This window comes from Propithecus coquereli, unplaced genomic scaffold (assembly GCF_000956105.1).
Source record: "Propithecus coquereli isolate 6110/MARCELLA unplaced genomic scaffold, Pcoq_1.0 Scaffold68, whole genome shotgun sequence".
Classification (NCBI taxonomy): Eukaryota; Metazoa; Chordata; class Mammalia; order Primates; family Indriidae; genus Propithecus; species Propithecus coquereli.
The window spans coordinates 2,042,097-2,059,821 of NW_012152840.1; the positions used below are offsets into that span (position 1 = coordinate 2,042,097).

The 17,725-nt window shown below is 35.8% G+C and overlaps 1 protein-coding gene across 2 annotated transcripts; it reads left to right on the top strand.

The window, feature by feature from the left end:
* The first annotated feature begins 5,889 nt into the window (after nucleotides 1-5,889).
* CENPW (centromere protein W) lies at nucleotides 5,890-12,881 on the top strand. Of its 2 annotated transcripts, XM_012660814.1 has the most exons (3): nucleotides 5,890-6,128; nucleotides 10,932-11,045; nucleotides 12,742-12,881. In XM_012660814.1, the coding sequence occupies exons 1-3, from the start codon at nucleotides 6,003-6,005 to the stop codon at nucleotides 12,766-12,768; spliced, it is 267 nt and encodes an 88-aa protein (XP_012516268.1). In that variant the 5' UTR covers nucleotides 5,890-6,002; the 3' UTR covers nucleotides 12,769-12,881. The 2 variants fall into 2 exon arrangements, with proteins under 2 accessions (XP_012516268.1, XP_012516270.1); XM_012660816.1 differs by lacking the exon at nucleotides 12,742-12,881 and having other exon boundaries at nucleotides 6,003-6,128; nucleotides 10,972-11,049.
* The last annotated feature ends 4,844 nt before the right edge of the window (nucleotides 12,882-17,725 follow it).

Consider the following 17,725-nt stretch of genomic DNA (forward strand, 5'->3'; position numbering starts at 1 on the left):
TCACACTCCTGGGCTCAAGCGATCCTCCTGCCTCAGCCTCCCGAGTAGCTGGGACTACAGGCATGCGCCACCATGCCCGGCTAATTTTTTCTATTTTTAATTGTCCAATTAATTTCTTTCTATTTTTAGTAGAGACGGGGTCTTGCTCTTGCTCAGGCTGGTTCCGAACTCCTGAGCTCAAACAATCCGCCCGTCTCGGCCTCCCAGAGAGCTAGGATTACAGGCGTGAGGCACCGCGCCCGGCCTTAATTATCACTCTTGTTAAATAAATGACTATTAATTCACAGTAACTTGTGATCTTGTTTTGATCAAGTATTTTAAGACTTTTGACTTCTTTGGCAGGCTTCCTCAGGATAAAAATTCTAAATTAAGTCTTTTTGATCTAAAATCAACTTTGGTTGATCTAAAACCAAACTCATCTTCCAGTTGAGCCCCTGAGGATCTTAAAGGATGTATCTCTCATCTTGTAGAGATATTAAATGACTATGCTTATTTAGTAAATACCAAGGGAAGCATTGTCAAATGATAAGTGATACTAGATCTTCTTTCAGTTGTATTTATGGGTATGTTATTGACATGAATGTTTCAAAATTGTACAAAACTCTTAGAAATCTAATATGCCATCAGTCACGATTCTGGTTATTATGTTGTATGCCACAAAAATAACCAAACATCCTTGTCAACTTCTGTTTATAGTGAACATTTATCAGAGTTTTTACCATGGTTATTGTAAGTTTTTGTCTTTCATAGTTATTGTTTTGATTTTTTTTCTGAAGGTATCTTCAATCAGATTCAGAAAAGATTCTAACAAGTACTTTTAAATACATGTTTCTAATAAACTTAAGGTCAATGGAGTAAATAAAAAACTTTCCAGAACTCTAATAAACTGATGTGTTCATAAAACTGCTATTCAAGACCAAAATATAATTACATGAGATTGAATAACTGATGAAATGTTTTTATGACTTTCATTTGAAATATTGTTAATTCTTTACTTAAATGTCTTATTTTCTAGATTTAAGGAAATTTTCTCTCTTATGCTATCTATACTTTACAGCAATTGTCTTAAGTATACTTTTGTGAATAAAGGTGGAGACATTTGCTTTTTTTCCCTGCTTGATCCCTCCCCAATTCAGAAACTATTTATGAGAATTCTTATGGCAATATAGTTATTTGCGTAAGTTCAATAAAAATCTGTTCTCTCTTTATAACAAGATACAACTGGAAACATTAGTTATGCTACCTAGGCTTTGACTGAAATATCATATTTGAGAATGTGCATAGAATGTCTCATTTCAAGAGTTCCTAGTCTTACAGTAAGTGAATCAAAATTATCCCTTCCTGACAGGACCAGGAACATTGGACTATAGGTAAAACCAAAAATTTTCCTTGGCTTGGCTTCCTAGCATAAAGAGGTTTTTAAAACTGTGATTTCTATGTGATCTATATAGACAGAAAAAGTTACATTGCTAAAGAAAAGCTATGATGCACCTGTTATTAGATTGTAGCTCTGTGCATTGCTTTCAAGTTCTTGTTATCTACCTGTAGACTAGATTACATCCTAAATTTTTCTAGGTTCCTCCAATCCAATTTTCTTCCATAGAATTACTAAAAATGGGAACTTCTCTGTTCCTGAAGCCCCAAAGCTGAAACTAGATGAATTTTAGGGAACAAGGGTATCACATGGTGAGGGGGCTGAGTGTGCTAATATGCTAATGTGCTAGCTCAGGTCTCTCTCCCTCTTCTTATTATTTAAAGCCACTGGTTCCCTTCTCATGATAACCCATTAATCCATTGCCCCATTAATCCATGAATGGTTAATCCATCCACGAGGGGAGGGCCCTCATGACCCAATCACCTTTTTATGGCCTCAGCTCTCAATACTGCCACATTGGGGATTAAGTTTTAACATGAGCTTTGGAGGAAACTTTCACACCACAGCACTGATAAATAAAAGAAATTTATTTTTCACAGTTCTGAAAGCTGGGAAGTCTAAGATCAGGGTGTCAGCATGGTTGAGTTCTGGTGAGGGCTCTCTTTCTGGTTCATAAATAGTACCTTTGAGCTGTGTCCTCACATGGTGAGAAAGAGAACTCAGCTATCTGGAGCTTCTTTTATAAGGACATTAATCCCATTATTGGGGACTCTGTGCTCAAGACCTAATCATCTCCTAAAGTCCTCATCTCTTAATAGCATTACATTGTTGATTAGGTTTTAATATAGGAATTTGTGGGGACACAAACATCCAGACCATTTCAGATCAAGGAGACTAATACAGTTGGAGAAGAGTGAGTTGCTAAATCGCAGGAGATAAGGTCAGAAAGTTAATTATATGTTTGAAAGGGTGTGTGCACTTGGAGGGCAAGGTAAGGCCTCAAAGGTCATTTTAATGACTTTATTTTTTATTTGGAGGGAGATGGGAAGTAACGGGAGGGGTTACAGAAAAAAGATGACATAATCTGAGTTAAATATAGCTATTCTTTTGACAATAAATAGAAACAGACTGAGGGTATTGAAATAATCCAAGTGAGAAATGATGGTGGCTTGACTGAGAGTGGCAGTAGTGGAAGGGGGAGTTGTGACCAGATACGGCTAGTAGAGCTGACATGATTTGCTGAAAGATTGAATGTGGGGTGAAATAAAGAGAGGAGCTAATGCTAATTCCAGGATTTCAGCCTGAGTAATTGGAAGAATGGAAGTACCACCAGTTGTGATAGGGATTGGGGGTGCAAGGCAGATCAAGAGCTAATTTTAGACATGCTACATTAAGATGACTTTTAGAATTCTCCTCCACTGGAGGATTGGATATGCATGGCTGAAGCTTAGGATGGAGAATCAGCTGGAGATGTAAATTTGGTATTTAAAGCCATAATACTGGGTGTGATCACATAGGGAATAAGTGTAGATAGAGAAATCTGAGGTCCTAGTCATGGGGTACTCCAAAATTTAGAGATCACACAGAAAATAAGGAACCAGAAAAGGGAACTGAGGCACCATGGGTAGGAATAAAACCAAAAGGGAATCATATCTAATTAAAGAAATTGTTTTTTTGGAGGAAAAAAATCATGAAAGCCAACAGATATTATTGGTTGATTAAATAAACTGGAGCCTGTAAACTGACCATGGGATTTACAAGTATCATGTTACTGGTCATGTTGACCCAAACAATTTTGGTAAAGAGATAGGTACAAAAGTCTGATTGCAATGGTTTCAAGAGAGAATGTGAGGAAATAATTGGAGACATTGAATTTAGCCAACCCTTTCTAGTTTTTCTGTAGAAGGGCAAAAGTGAAAGGCAGGATCAAGAGAGGATTTTCAAAAGACTGAAGTTATAGCATGTGTGTGTGCTGATGGAAAAAATTCGCCAAAGAAGGAAAATTCATGAAGCATAAGAGTTGGGAGAATTGCTAGAGAAATGTCTTTAAGAAAGGAAAGGGCCTGGGATCTAAGGCACAAGTGGTTGGCATTTCATCCATGGGAGCAGGTGGAGACTGGTGGGTAGATGTGGTGGTGAGAGAATGCAGAAAGTCTCTATGAGTATTTTTTATTTTTTCAGTGAAGCAATGTCATCAACTGAGAGTGAGAAGTATAGGGTGGAAAGAAGAGAGGGCATAACATAGCTATTTAAGAGAACAGGTGAATGAATGACCTTAGGAAATATCAAAGGATTGCAGCAGTACTTAGAGCCCACTTGAGTGTTCATGAATTTGAGATCAGATACAAACCCACCTATATTGCTTTCTTAAGTCAGTGTCAATGCAAGCTTACAATGAATTGAGATTTTAATTTAAGCAGCGTTGGGGTTTTGTCAAATGAGAATAAGGAAAAAAGAGAATGACTAGAGAGTTGAGGAGAAATGCAAGACAGTATTATAATGATGCACAATGGACCAAAGGAGGGAAGATAAGGTGCAGAGTGGGATTGGGAGGGAGAGAGGAGCAAAAAGAGATAAGATAGTAATTTCAGCGGCATCTTAGAATTGTTGGGGTTGGGAAACTGGAGGGAGTGAGTTCAAAATACAGGAGATGAGGTTGAAGAGAGACAACTGAATTGTGGATATGGAAGGATAAGGTATTAGGTAATGACAAGGCCTCATGTATGACTACAGGCATGAATGACTTATATGGTGTAAAATAGGACTGTTGGCTGAGAGAAGGTCTTAGAAATGGGAGGTCAGGTAATGGAAGGATTGTCTGTGTGGGTATATTGAGATCACAATAATTATTACAGCAATAGTATTAGCAAAAATTACAATTAAAATCACAGTGGATCTTGTTAACCTAAAAAATAACAAGATCTATAAATTTAGAAAAGGAGAGCTTTATTTCTTCTAAAGGGTTACAGCCTGCTAGGTGGTCATTCGGACAGGCTGGGAAGTGTAGTCTCTGGTCAAAGTCCTAAAACAGGCACTTTGAGGGCTAAGACAGGAACTTAAGCTGAACAGTTGACCAAGTATTCAGTAGGTTACAGAAGGAGCTATGAATATTCATGAAAGTGGTCCTGATGCATGTGTATTGAACAAACATGCATGTAACATAGGACACAAAGGCACTCAAGTTCGTAGCCTCTATAAAACCAGCCAGAACTAGTCTATGGTTGGCAGTCTTCTTATCAGGAGAAAGTTATTGAAATAAGTCTCTTGTCCAATCAAAGTTATGGCTTGTGGGGGCATCTGGCAGTGAGCTTCAAACTGTTTTAATATTGCATATCTCAAAGCCAGTGCCTATTTAGCTGCTAAAGAAAAACTTTGTGGTAGTTAGAAAGCAGTTTATTCCTTAAGGGTAGGGGTGCATGACTTAACCCTTGCCTCTCTTGTCCTTAGTTCTTGTTTATCATTTGGTATCTTATTGCTACAAAGAATCTATTCTGTCAGTCTTATGTTGGTTAGTTGTTTTGTCTAAACCCCAAAAGGCAGGGGGTATAATGAGGCATGTCTGACCTAGACATGGCCTCCTGTCATGGCCCAGAACTCAGTTTATCAGGTTTCCGTGGGGTCTCCTTGGCCTAGAAAGGGTCCATTCAGTCAGTTGAGAGCTTAGAATTTTATTTTTAGTTTACAACCTCAAAGAGTGGTTCTCAGATTAGCAATGTCAAAGTCTCCTCTCCTGAGTACTGTACTTGTTAGAAATGCAAATTCTTGCATCCCACCCAGATCTAGTGAATGAGAAATTCTGGGAGTGGAGCCTTGCAAACAGTGTTTTAACAAGTCCTCCAGGTGATTATGATACACATTAAAGTTTGAGAACTACTTCTATGGTAGCACAGAAGATAGAGGAGTTAACTGCTTGGAGAAGTAACAAAGGCTTCAATGAGTTAGCATTTATACTACATCCGGGAAAGTTACTGCAAGGTTAAGAGGGAGGATCCTTAAAGTTAAATGGAGCAGCATTTGTAAAGAAAAGCTAGAATCATGAAAAAGCCTAAGGTAAGATCAAATGAAATTATGTAACAGTATACATTGTTAACTGTTAATATCAGAAAAGCACACCTGGCTAGGAAGGCACTGATCCTTTAGGAAGCCTGATAAAACATCACAAACTTCTTTTTTATTCATTTACTTTTTAGTACATTGGTATTAGGCTCAGTATAGAGTGAAAGCTTGGAGAACAAGTGTAGCTGCCTTGGCGTACCAACCAATCTCTCCACAATTTCCCATCATCTCTACGACACCTAGGAGAAACAGTTCCACACAGCAGCTACAATACAGAAAGGGTGAAAGGAAGCCCTTTAATGACGTCACGGAGCGCCTGGGACCTGCCCACCGTGGGTGTTTTCCACCTACAGCAGCCGGGTGCCTCCGGGGGCGGGGCTTGCGTAGGCTTGACGTCACTACAGAGCGCCCGGCGCGCTCTGTTGGCGGCGGATTTGAATGCTAGGACGGGTCGCAGGGTCTGAAGAGGTGTTAGAGGGGCAGGATTGTTCTAGCTGTCCCAGTGGCGGTGAGCTTGTGTGCGCTGCGGGGAGGTCCTGGGAAGCTGAGGCGGCTGCTACCTGACAGGAGGATGGGGCTCTCGACCACCGTCTCCCAGAGGAAGCAGATAAAGCGGAAGGCTCCCCGCGGCTTTCTAAAGCGGGTCTTCAAGCGACATAAGCCTCACCTTCGACTGGAGAAAAGCGGCGACTTACTGGTGAGATTCCATTCCTTCTCGGGCTGGGAATGGGGCCCGTGAAAGTACGGGGAATTACAGGAAATGACCCTTGTTTCTCCTTCCTCAGCCAATCTATAGCTCATTCAGGCCCATGTTTAAGGCATTTCCAGCAATGGCTATGTAGGTTGGCCCCAACCTAGCATGTCAGTTTATATTCCTGACGTTTAGTTGTATCTCGGTCCGCCGAAATGTAAATATCTGTATCTTTAAAAAAGATTTTTAGCCACGTCAACTTAAGGAGAAAACTAACATAAAGTTCCTGCTTATAGTTTTAAAATATGCCACAGTTCTGGCATTGTGATTAGAGTACTTGTGAAGGGTGTGAAAGATACAACCTTTTTAAAAATAGATTTTGGAATTAAGTCTGGGTCATTTTTATTTAACTGTTAAAGCCATTGCCTATTTGCCTTTTGAGTGCTTCCCTTCTTGCCTCCCTCCCTTCTGTTTTTACATTGTTAACCAAACACATTGCCCAGGCTGCTTGCCAAAGGACGCTGATTTGAAAGTTTATTTGTAAGTAGAATGCTTTCAACTGTGAATTCATTTTCCTAGACAAATAATAGAACAACTATTAGTTCAGTTTTAAACCAGGCCACTAAACTCATAATACCAGAAGCATAGTGCTCTTCTAATAAATGGCCCTAATCTATGATAATGTTTCTGTCTTGAAATAAGTTCAGAGTTTATGTGCTGAATGCCTGGAACGCATATTCCTGTAGCACTATTTCTCTAGGTGTAATCCATAGGAAGCACATCCTGTGGGTTGTCACAAGAGCTCTTTGAGTAAAGGAGCCATTATAAGTGGACACTTAATTTCCAGGAGATCAAGGTAAAGAATAGTGGATAATAAGGGCATACTGCATAGATCGTCTTGGCCTTGCATCATTCCAGCTGTTCTTAAACTGCATTGGTTTTTCTACCTACTCTTTTCTCGATAGCCTCCCTGAGTTCTCCACTGCCTCTCTGTTGCCTCCTTTTTGCTAAAGTACTGTAGAATTATCTCCACGATTCCCTTATTTGATCTCTGAAGTCAAAGCACAACATTTTCCCTCCTGGAAAAATACTACTGCTATCTCCTGCCCTCCATTTGTTCCTTTCTTAGATCTTGTTTTTTTTAAAAAAGGCCATTAATGTTTTATACCCCAACCTCAAAACACTACCCCATGGTTGTGGTGGAGGTAGTGCAAATGAGTTGGATTAAAGTCAAATTTACTTGCAAAACATTTTTAGGTAGTTTATTTTGGAGTTTTCAATGGGGCTTCTAAATGGTGGGGAGGAAATGCACCTGATCAAGGATATCTAGGAGACTGCCAGCTGGTGCAGATGGTTGGGCAGAAATTTCTCAAGTAGTTAGCATCTTCCCACATTCTCCCCTTTTTGCCCCAAAGTGACCCATAGACAGGTGGTCTCAATGGTGGGCTGGGCTCCAGGTGGCATGGGAAAGAAGGGAAGTTGAAATTCTAAGCAGTTGCAGTGATGGGGGAAAGAAAGTTCCTTTTAGCCACCAGCTATTCCCAGGTAGTATGCCTGTCCTGTTTGGCTTTCTTTAAACAGTGTCTTTCACTGTTTTATATGTGGCATGTATCACCCTGTTTCTTTGCTTATGGTTTTCTGCTCACCATTGGTACTTCATCATCTTACCCAGCAGGTGTCCCACATCATCCATGAAGTTTTCCACAGTTAAGGCACTATGTTTTGATTTCTTCTTTTTTCTGAACTTGGATGGTAGTAAGAGTGTTCATCATATAATTTAGTTATTGGAACTCTAACACTGTTCTCCCAGTGTGGTATGCAGCTTCTTGAGACTAAGGAACCACATCTCCTTTTCTATCTCTCATCTCTGTCTTTAACCCAAAATGAATCTACTTTTATGCTGTCTTTTTTGCATGATATGTCTTTTGCCTGAAGATGTCTTCACTCCACTCGGCAAACTACAATTTTTTCAAAATTCAGTTCAAATGTCACTTCTTCAGGGAAGCCTTTCTTAATCTTCTTAGAAAGAATCAGTCTTATCTTCCATTTTATTGTCTATTGTCACACATTTGTCTTTAATTTCTTTATGGGTTTGATTGTTCCACTAGTCTGGGAACTTGCATTGGGAACTTTTTGTATTCATATTTTTATATGTTTAGCATAATACCTTGAACATTCTGTATACAATTATTATTGGAAATGCATGATAACTTATGCGGATTGATGTCATTTCTAGCATTTTACTTATTTCTTTGTGTTATTTTATAGTTCAGCACACTGGCTTTTTGTTATTTTGTTTTATGCCTTATTTGATCGTATATCCCTGGGGCTAGTCCTGGTGAGAGATTTAACATCTATTAAATTTGAATAACTTGTTTAGTTTTCTTGTGGCTCAGTTAGCTTATATATTTGTCACAAAAGCATGCTGCACAAATATCTGGGTGCTTATGGTTTGTTTAAAACTCAAAGGTGCTGTGACAATGGAAGGAGGAAGTCAGGTTGGCCCAGTCTTTCTGTCAACTGAAACTGTCAAGAAATGGATATTTCTTTGTAAATGATCTTTTGATTTACCTTTCAAGCAAGCTGATTTTTTTCCAAAGTAAATTGTTGATACAATAGCTTACCTTTTTCAAGTTTGAATGCCTAGCCAAATAACCTTGACACTAGTTTTTGTTCTGACCATTTTAATAATAAGCTTTAGTTCATGTTAGTGGTGCCACTCAACTGTTTTATGACATAGATATAGGTTGCTTAAAAAATATTTCTGTGACATCTGAAAAAGTAATACTAATTTGTCTCAGTATGTATGGTTCCTGCCCATGAAGAGGAAAGGACATTCTATGTAGGTTAATAGCATGAACTAAGTCTTAAAACTGTGGTTTCATTAAAAAAAAAAAAAAAAAAATTTTTTTTGCCTATTTTGGGAAGCTATAGAGGGATCTTTTCTTCATGCAATAATAATTATTGGCTACCTACTATGTATTGGACAGTGGACTAAAGGTCAGTGGGGATATAATGTTGAGAAGGATAGACATAGTTCTTGCCCTTATAGTACATTGAGGAACACAGTTAAGAGAAAAAGTATAGTATAATGTGTTATGTACAATGATAGGAAGTTCAGAGTAATGTGGATCACTATAACCTTGCATATTGGGTAAAGTTGGCCTTTTCGGGAATGTCAACAAACTGTAGGATGCTCCGAGGCAAGGTTGTGTTTGAATTCTGGAAGAAATTCAGAAGACGTAGTGTAGAACTGGAAGCTGACAAAGGTGAGAGATAAAACAGGAAAGGGCCTAGTCAAGTGGGATTTAGTGTTAAGGAATTTGGAATTTACCCTGACAGTATATGGAAGCTATTTATCTTTAGAAGTAGAAACATAGATTAACAGATGAAATAACGCCATATTATGGAAGTTTTTGCTACCAAAGGAAATATCATGGGAAATTTTAAAAATCGAATGATGTGGTATAATGTAAAGAATTGGAATCGAGTTGCTTTACCTCAGAGTCCTTGTGAGTTAAAGAAAGTGCTTCAGAAAAATACTAAAAGATTATCACTTTCCATAGGTTCTTAATCTTATTAAATTTAAATTCCCAAACCCCTATTTTCTTCAAATATCACTAGAACATTCTTAAACACCTATATAATGATCCACTAAAGATTTCTTTGTAATGTAAAGCATTTAAAACACCACTTTACTAGTTATTTAACATTTAGTGAACTAGGACTGTTTGTGTGCAGTATACAAGATAGTGAATATTAAGTATTGGTATGAATTGTTCTTCTAACTTCAAAGATTGCGTGTTACATAAATAAATAAGTGTAGAGCTTGTTTACATACATATTAAGTAATGAGAGAGATATACATACACACATGTTTATATATGTGTATATATAAAATCTGATTATGTTTTACTTATATGTAGAGCTTGTTTCTATAGGAATATGTAAGAAATTGTCAACAATGGTTGACTGGGAAATGATGTAGGAGAGAGAATTATTTCTGACAGTTTACTTTTTTGTAGATTTCTTATTTTATGTTTTTATTTTAAAATAATTATGGACTCAAAAAGTACAAAAATAGTATAGAATTTCCATGTATCCTTTACCCAGCTTCCCATAATGCTAACATCTTACATAGCTATAGTTCTTCACAGGCTTTTGAGTTTTATACTGTCTGCTTATATTATCTCTTTTAAATAATTTTTAAGAAGAAGCTTAAAGATTATTTATACTAGGTATTATTTTATGATAGTTGTTAGATGACAAGTCATCTTGACTTTGTACATACACTTTTCAATTCAGCAAACTTTAAAAATTTCAGTTAAATATATTTGTTTTTGAATAAATATTTCAAGTTAAATCTGATTAAAGAATCTTAGACTTTAGATTCTAGAATAATAGCCTAAATCATAGTTGTTGATATATTCTAATTTAAAATTTTCTGGAAATTTTAAACTATAAATTTAAATTTATTTGGAATCAGAAGCAGGAATATTTGTTCCTTAATAGAATCTCATGTAAGTTTTGATATATAGCGATGCTTTATAATATTGCTATTGTCAATGGCCTTTGGTGTACCTTACATAAACTTGTTTTATGTATTTGAATGACTAAATCTCTTTGTAAGGATTCTAAGATGGACTTAGACTGAATTCTATGTAACTTTAAATAGAAGAATTAATTGACTTAATCACAGTAGCATAATAAATAGGACAATAGTAAATTTTGGAATCATTGATTTTTGAAAGTCATTTCCAAGTATCAGTGTTTGAGTTTAAAAATCCACTTGGATTTTTTCTTTTAAAGGTCCATCTGAGCTGTTTACTCTTTGTTCATCGATTAGCAGAAGAGTCCAGAACAAACGCTTGTGAGAATAAGTGTGGAGTCATTAACAAGGATCATGTACTGGCTGCAGCAAAGGTAAAATCTGAGTTTCTTTTCTTGAGCAAGAATTAATTCAAAAATACGACCTGATTCATCACCTCTGCCTGATTTATCACCAGTTAGGAGAAAATGAATGTTTTTTAATTTGTAGGCTGAGAAGGTATATCACCTTGAAATTTATCAAAATTTACTTTCTTCTTGATCATTTTAAATTGTCCTAATTAATCTAATTATTTTATTTTCTAACTTTGTTTTGAAATTTGAGTAACTTATAAATGAAATCTCTTACATAAGCATAGAAGATTTCTTTTCACTGGTATTTTAATATAATGTAAGAATATGATGCCCAAGGCAAAGTTTTCCAAATACGTTCCTGAAAACATTGTTTCCGAAAGATGTTAATAGATGCCCTACCTCAAAAGCTTCTGTGGTCAGATAAATGTAGATTACCTAACATACCATACCTCCTTGATTAGTCACAGTGTTATTGTTTATATGTAGAGGTTCTTTCTGTCAGAATATGTAAGAAATTGGCAACCATAGTTGACTGGATGTTGGTGTGGGAGAGAAACTTATTTTTGACAGTCTTCCTCTTTGTAGACTTTTGTTTGAATATTTTTATTGCGACATAAGTATATACTAATAAGAAGAGGCCAAAATAGTCCAAAATTTCCATGTTCCCTTTATCCAGTTTCTCACAATGCTAACATCTTTTGTAACTCTTATATAACTATAGTTTTATAAAGATATCAAAGGTTATGAGAAATATAGCAGTAAGGAACCTTGTTCAACTCTCTTTAATTTAGCATTTTGTAAATTCATCTGAGTACATAATATTTTCTTTTGAAGTACTCATGGTAAACATCTTGTAGAATAGAGTAGTACTGGCCTAGGGTATAGACTTATTTGATAGCTTTTGTGGAAGTCTAGAAGTATTCATGCCCTCCCATTTTTTAGGGACTTTAAATTCTCTTGCAGTTATAAACATTCCAACAGATTTCTAGACTATTATTTTTCTGCATATAAAGCAAAGCTTAAGAGTATATATATGTATGTTTTAATGTTAGAATTTGTTTTTATAATAAGCTACAGGTTTATTTACTTACCTAGAAAAGTAGATAAGTTCTCTAAAAAATTGAGATACTCTGGTTTTATGCTCCCAGCCTTTTTGCAGCTAAAAATCTCCTTTTGTTTTATTTCTGCCACAGCCTACATGTTTTGAAAATTATCTACTTAACGAGCTGTTCAGCATAAAATGACCAGTCTTAGTTTCTATATTGGTAAAATTTCAGCCCGAATATAAGAAATTTGGTGTTGCAGTGCAGTGGATTTATATTGTTTTATAGTTGTGAAATGCCTGATTTATAATAAGCTTTTCAAATTTTAGAACATTCTTTAACTCCGTGGATCACTAAGTTGTCTAAAAGCCTCGAGTTTAGAACCATTAATCAGGACAGTTTTGGTTTACAATTGAAGAAATTAATGTCTAGCACTGACTGTAAAACCAGATTTTGAGACCCTAGGCGAATTTCACATTCACTGAGAGAGGTAGACTATTTTAAAGAAATCTAAGCAATTTGTAAGGCAAAAGATTCCCTAATCACCTTCCAAATTTGATTTTATAAATTCATTCTTACATATTATACACATAGGACTATTTAATCTTTTGTTGAGGAATTATGTTTTATTTTCCATAGGTATAATATTAATCTTATTTCTTTCCCTCTCACAGGTAATTCTAAAGAAGAGCAGAGGTTAGAAGTCAAAGAACACATTCTTGAAAATGTATGATGCATTATTTTAGGTGGTAACAGGTCATAAAAGCATTTTTTACATATCAATTAATGTTATGGATTATTAAAATATTGGCTAGTTCAGGGATGTGTGTGTTTGTATATGTTTTTGCTAGTATTGAAATATCTCAAGTAAACACATATGACTATTTTTGCCTTTTTTAAGAATTATGTTCTTTTCATTTTTAGTGGGCTATAGTTCATTTTGCTTCTGTATATTTATTTCATTTCAATATTTCATTTTTATATACCAAAAATATAGTCTTACTATATTAAGTAGCTTGAAGAGATGTATTTCTTAGAATTAAGTTTGTATGTATTTAGATTTAGCCACAATTAACTATGGGATTAATTTAATCTCTGAAGAAAAACAACATGCAGTCAAATCTTGGTGTACTTTAAATATTAATTTTAACTTTCTAATGTCTTTGTAAAGCAATCTACTTTTTTGTCACGCCAATAGTAATGATATAATTTCTCATCTGAAGGATTGCAAACATCAGCAAGGTTTTTCCAAACCTGTCTCCCTCCCAAAATCTAAAAACAGAAATTATGGAGCAAACTAATTTCTTTTCTTCAAATCATGTGGATTTAATAGGTGTCTTTTTCTCCCCAAAGGAATCATTTAGAAGTTTATTGTATATCATCTAATATTTTTGTTTACTATTTTTAATTTTTTATTTTAAAATAATTATAGATTGCAGCATGCAGTTGCAAACATAGTACAGAGAGGTGGCATGTATTCTACACCCAGTTTCCCTCAGTGATTATATAATTATAGCATAATATCAAAACTAGGAATTTGATACAGGTACAATGTATGTGTAGTTCCATACCATTTTCTCACATGTAGATTCATGTAACAGTTACTACAATGAATACATAGAACTATTTCATTACCACAAAGATCTCCATTGTGCTATCCTTTGATAAGTACACCTAACCCACCACATCCCCCACCCTGGCCACTATCCCTATCCCCTGGCAACTGCAACCTGTACTCCATGTCTGTAATATTGTCATTTTAAGAATGTCATATAAATGGAATCATACAAGAAATGACTTTTGCGTATTGGGTTTTTTCACTCTAATGTCCTTGAGATCCATTCAAATTGTTGCAGTATTCCATGGTATGGATGTACCACAGTTTGTATAACTACTCATTTATTGAGGAACACTTGGTTATTTACAGTTTTTGGCTATTACAAATAAAATTTCTATGAACAGTTGTGTACAGGTTTTCATATGGACATAAATTTTTATTTCTTTGGGATAAGTGGCTGGGGGTTTCATTCTGGGTAAAATGCTAAGCATATGTTTAGTTTTCAAAAAAGAAATGGCCAATTTTCCAGAGTGCTGCTAACATTTTATATTTTCATTAGCAGTATATGAGAGATCTACTTTCTCAATATTCTCAAATATGTGGTATTGTTATTTTATTTTAGCTGTTCTGACAGGATTGTGTCTCATCATGGTTTTAATTTGCATTTTCCTAATGGCTAATGTATTAGTTTAGTTTTCTAGAAAAAAGTACCATGGACTGGTTAACTTATATACAACAGAAATTTATTTCTCACAGTCTGGTGGCTACAAGTCTAAGATCAGGGAGCCAGCATGGTTCAGTTCTGGTGAGGGTCCTTTTCTGGGTTATAGAGTACTAACTTCTCATTAGAGAGCTCTCTGTGGTCTCTTTTATAAGAGCATTAATCCCATTCATGAGAGCTTTATCCTAATGACCCAATTACCTCCCAACTTCCATCTCCTAGTACCATATATTGTTGATTAGGTTTCAACACATTAATTTTGGGGAACACAAACATTTCAGTCCATAATAACTAATGATGTTGAACATATTTTCATCTGCTTCCTTTCTATCTGTATATCTGCTCTGGTAAAATGTTTGTACATGTCTTTTTATCCATTTTCTACTTGGGGGGTTTGTTTTTCTAATTATTCCTCTTCTTTTCAATTCTTTTTCAGAATTGTCTGTTCTAGTTCCTTTGTGTCAATTTTAGAATAATCTTGTCTATATGTACAAAAAAATCTTGCTGGGATTTTGATAGGAATTGAACTAAACGTATATATCCATTTAGGGATAATTGCATCTTTGCTATGTTGACTCTTCTAATCCGTGAATGTGTACTATTTCTTCATTTATTTACAGCTTTGATTTCTTCTTCATTGTTTTGTAGTTTTTACTTTTATTATTTCACTTGTTTAGAGAACTTCCTTTAGCCATTCGTTTAGGCTTGATCTGCTTGTGACAGATTTTCTTAATTTCCTTCATCTAATAATGTCTTGATTTCTTCTTCATTCTTGAAGCATAATTTTGCTGGATATACAATTCTGTGTTGAGAATTCCTTCAGCATTTGAAAAATGTTATATCACTTCCTTATGGCTGATTTCAAGATTTTTCTTGTTTTTAGTTTTTTGAAGTTTGGCTGTGATTTGTCTTATCATGGATTTCTTTGATTATATTCTATTCTGGGTTCACTCTATGTTAATATATTTTGCCAAATTTGGGATGTTTTCACTCATTACCGTTTTGAATACTTTCTAGCCTTATTCTTTTTTTCCTCTCTGGGACTCTGATGACACAAATGTTAGCTCTTTTATTGTAGCTTCACAAATTCTTGAGACCTTGTTTTTTTGTCTGTTTTCTGTTTTTCAGATTGGGTAGTTTGCATGTTCTGTCTTCTAATTCACTGATTCTTTCCTCCCATTCTGCTTTTGACCCATTGAGTTTTTTTTTTTCCCCCAGTTATTAGTTGTCAAAGTCCTACTTGTTTCTTCTTTATATCTTCTATATTTTTGCTGAGACTTTGTATTTTTTCATTTGTTTCAAATGTGTTTATAATTACTCATAGAAGCATTTTTATGACAGCTTCTTTGAAATCCTTGTCTCATCAGTATCTGATATCTGGTTGACGTTTGTTGATTGTCTTTATTCAGTTCGAGATCTTGATTCTTGGTATTATGAGTGATTTTTGATTGAAAGCTGGATATTTTGGGTGTTATAAGACTTTGAATCATTTAAATCTTACATTATTACAGGCTTCCTCTGACATTCTGGTACATGAATGGTGGCACTGCCTTGTTACTTTCAGTGGGTGTGGAAGTCCAGGTTCTGCATTTAGACTCCATTGGCAACTGGCAATGGGGGAGGGAGCTCTCTTTTTGTGATTGCTGGGGAGGGGTGGAAATTCAGTCTTCCTACTAGGCTTTTGTTGATAGCTTCTTGGCTGGAAGGGGAAGGGGCAGGGCATATTGTTACTGCTCCCCACCTTTATTCCAATGATATGGGAAGGTGGTTTTTTTATTGCTGGCCAGTGGTGAAAAGTCCTGACTCTACTATGGCCTCTCTGATACCACCTAGTGGGGAGGGAAAGGGATTCCTTATTAATATAGCCTGAGAATAGAATACCAGGCTCCTTATGTAGTCTTTGCTGAGACTATGAGACGATAGCCTCATTACTGCTGAGTGGTGGTGAAAGTCCTATCTCTCCAGTAGTCTGTGACCCTCCCCAACAAAGAGGGTATGGGGTGCCTTGTTACTGCACAGTTACTGCCAGGTATGGATGAAATTTTGGGTTCTGGATGAAATTCCCAGCTTCTTACTTGGCTTTCTTTGACACCACCCTAAGGGGAGAGGGGGAGTGGGGTACCTTATCACAGCCTAGCAAGAGTAGAAGTCTAGGCTCTCTACTTGGCCTTTGCTGATGCGGGTGGGGAATGAGGACTGCAGTTTTTTTTCCTATAGTGTTTGGTTGGAATAGAGTGGTAATTATCTAAGTTTTATGGTCATGCTAGGGTGCCCCTTGTTTTTTGGTTAGAGCAGGCTTTTTTTGGTACTTTAAAAAATTTGTTGTTTTCCCTTTTGCCTGTGCCCATTGGTGTTTTTTGAGTTGCCAGCTGGGATATAAAAGGCAAAAAGTAAGCCCACGTAAACTCATCATTATATTGTTCTGTTGGTCCCAAGTTCCCAGCCAGTGTGCCTTCTCTCGACTTTTCAGTCTTTTAAAATTTGTTTTTTATGTACATATATTCTAAAGTTTTTAATTGAACTTAGGAGGTGGAATAGGGAAAGTACATCTGCTCCATTGTCTTGAAAGTGAAAGTCCTAATCTAATATTTAAGAAAAACACTTCAAGGAAGTTGTCAACATCTAAGTGAATTATTTTATTCTCAATAAATATGAAACAGAAAAAAGAAACGTATGTACTTGATAATTGTGTAATATAATTGTGATCTCAGTAACCACAGAGTCGTTTGAAATTTATTTGATGGGGTTTTATAATATGTATTTAGCCCTAATGAATGCCAAAATACCCAGTGTCCTGCTTTTCTGGTTGGTAGATAGATTTGAGACCTCTAATTAATGATTCAAAAATCCATTTAGATATATTTTATATGTAATTCCATCTACAACTTTAGCTTTGGAACAGATAATTTTAAATATTTAAATCATTGTTTGCTAGGTAAATTACCAGAATTTTGTTCTACGTAGCTTGTAGCTTACACTTATATTCTGCTTTCCCTAGAGTTTTAAAGTATTCTGCAAAGTCTCTGACATAGAGTTGCCTCTGAATTAGTTATTTTTTTTAAACTTGATGATAGTATATTGAATAACGATTTTCCCTATATTTTCTGCAATTACCTAATTATAATTGTTTAGCACACTTCAGAAACAAAATGAGAGTTCTAGCATATCCTCTTATGAGGAAATTGAGACTCTCATACTTACAAAATTATTTCCTGGAGAGTGACAATAGCAAGAGGTCCCAATGCTCCCCACCTCTTGAACAAAAATAATGAATTAATAGCTACATACTGACTAAAATGTCTCTTGGGGAGCTGTTCCAGAGTATAGTGAAGAACCGGTAGCAACCCAGAGGAGCACAAAAACTAAGGAAGGCTGCATA

Excerpts from the sequence above, each read along its gene's own strand:
- CENPW (XM_012660814.1), top strand. The coding sequence starts at position 6,003 with ATGGGGCTCTCGACCACCGTCTCCCAGAGGAAGCAGATAAAGCGGAAG. Across the intron at positions 6,129-10,931 it reads AGAAAAGCGGCGACTTACTG|GTCCATCTGAGCTGTTTACT; the intron begins GTGAGATTCCAT and ends TTTCTTTTAAAG. Across the intron at positions 11,046-12,741 it reads ATGTACTGGCTGCAGCAAAG|GTAATTCTAAAGAAGAGCAG; the intron begins GTAAAATCTGAG and ends TCCCTCTCACAG.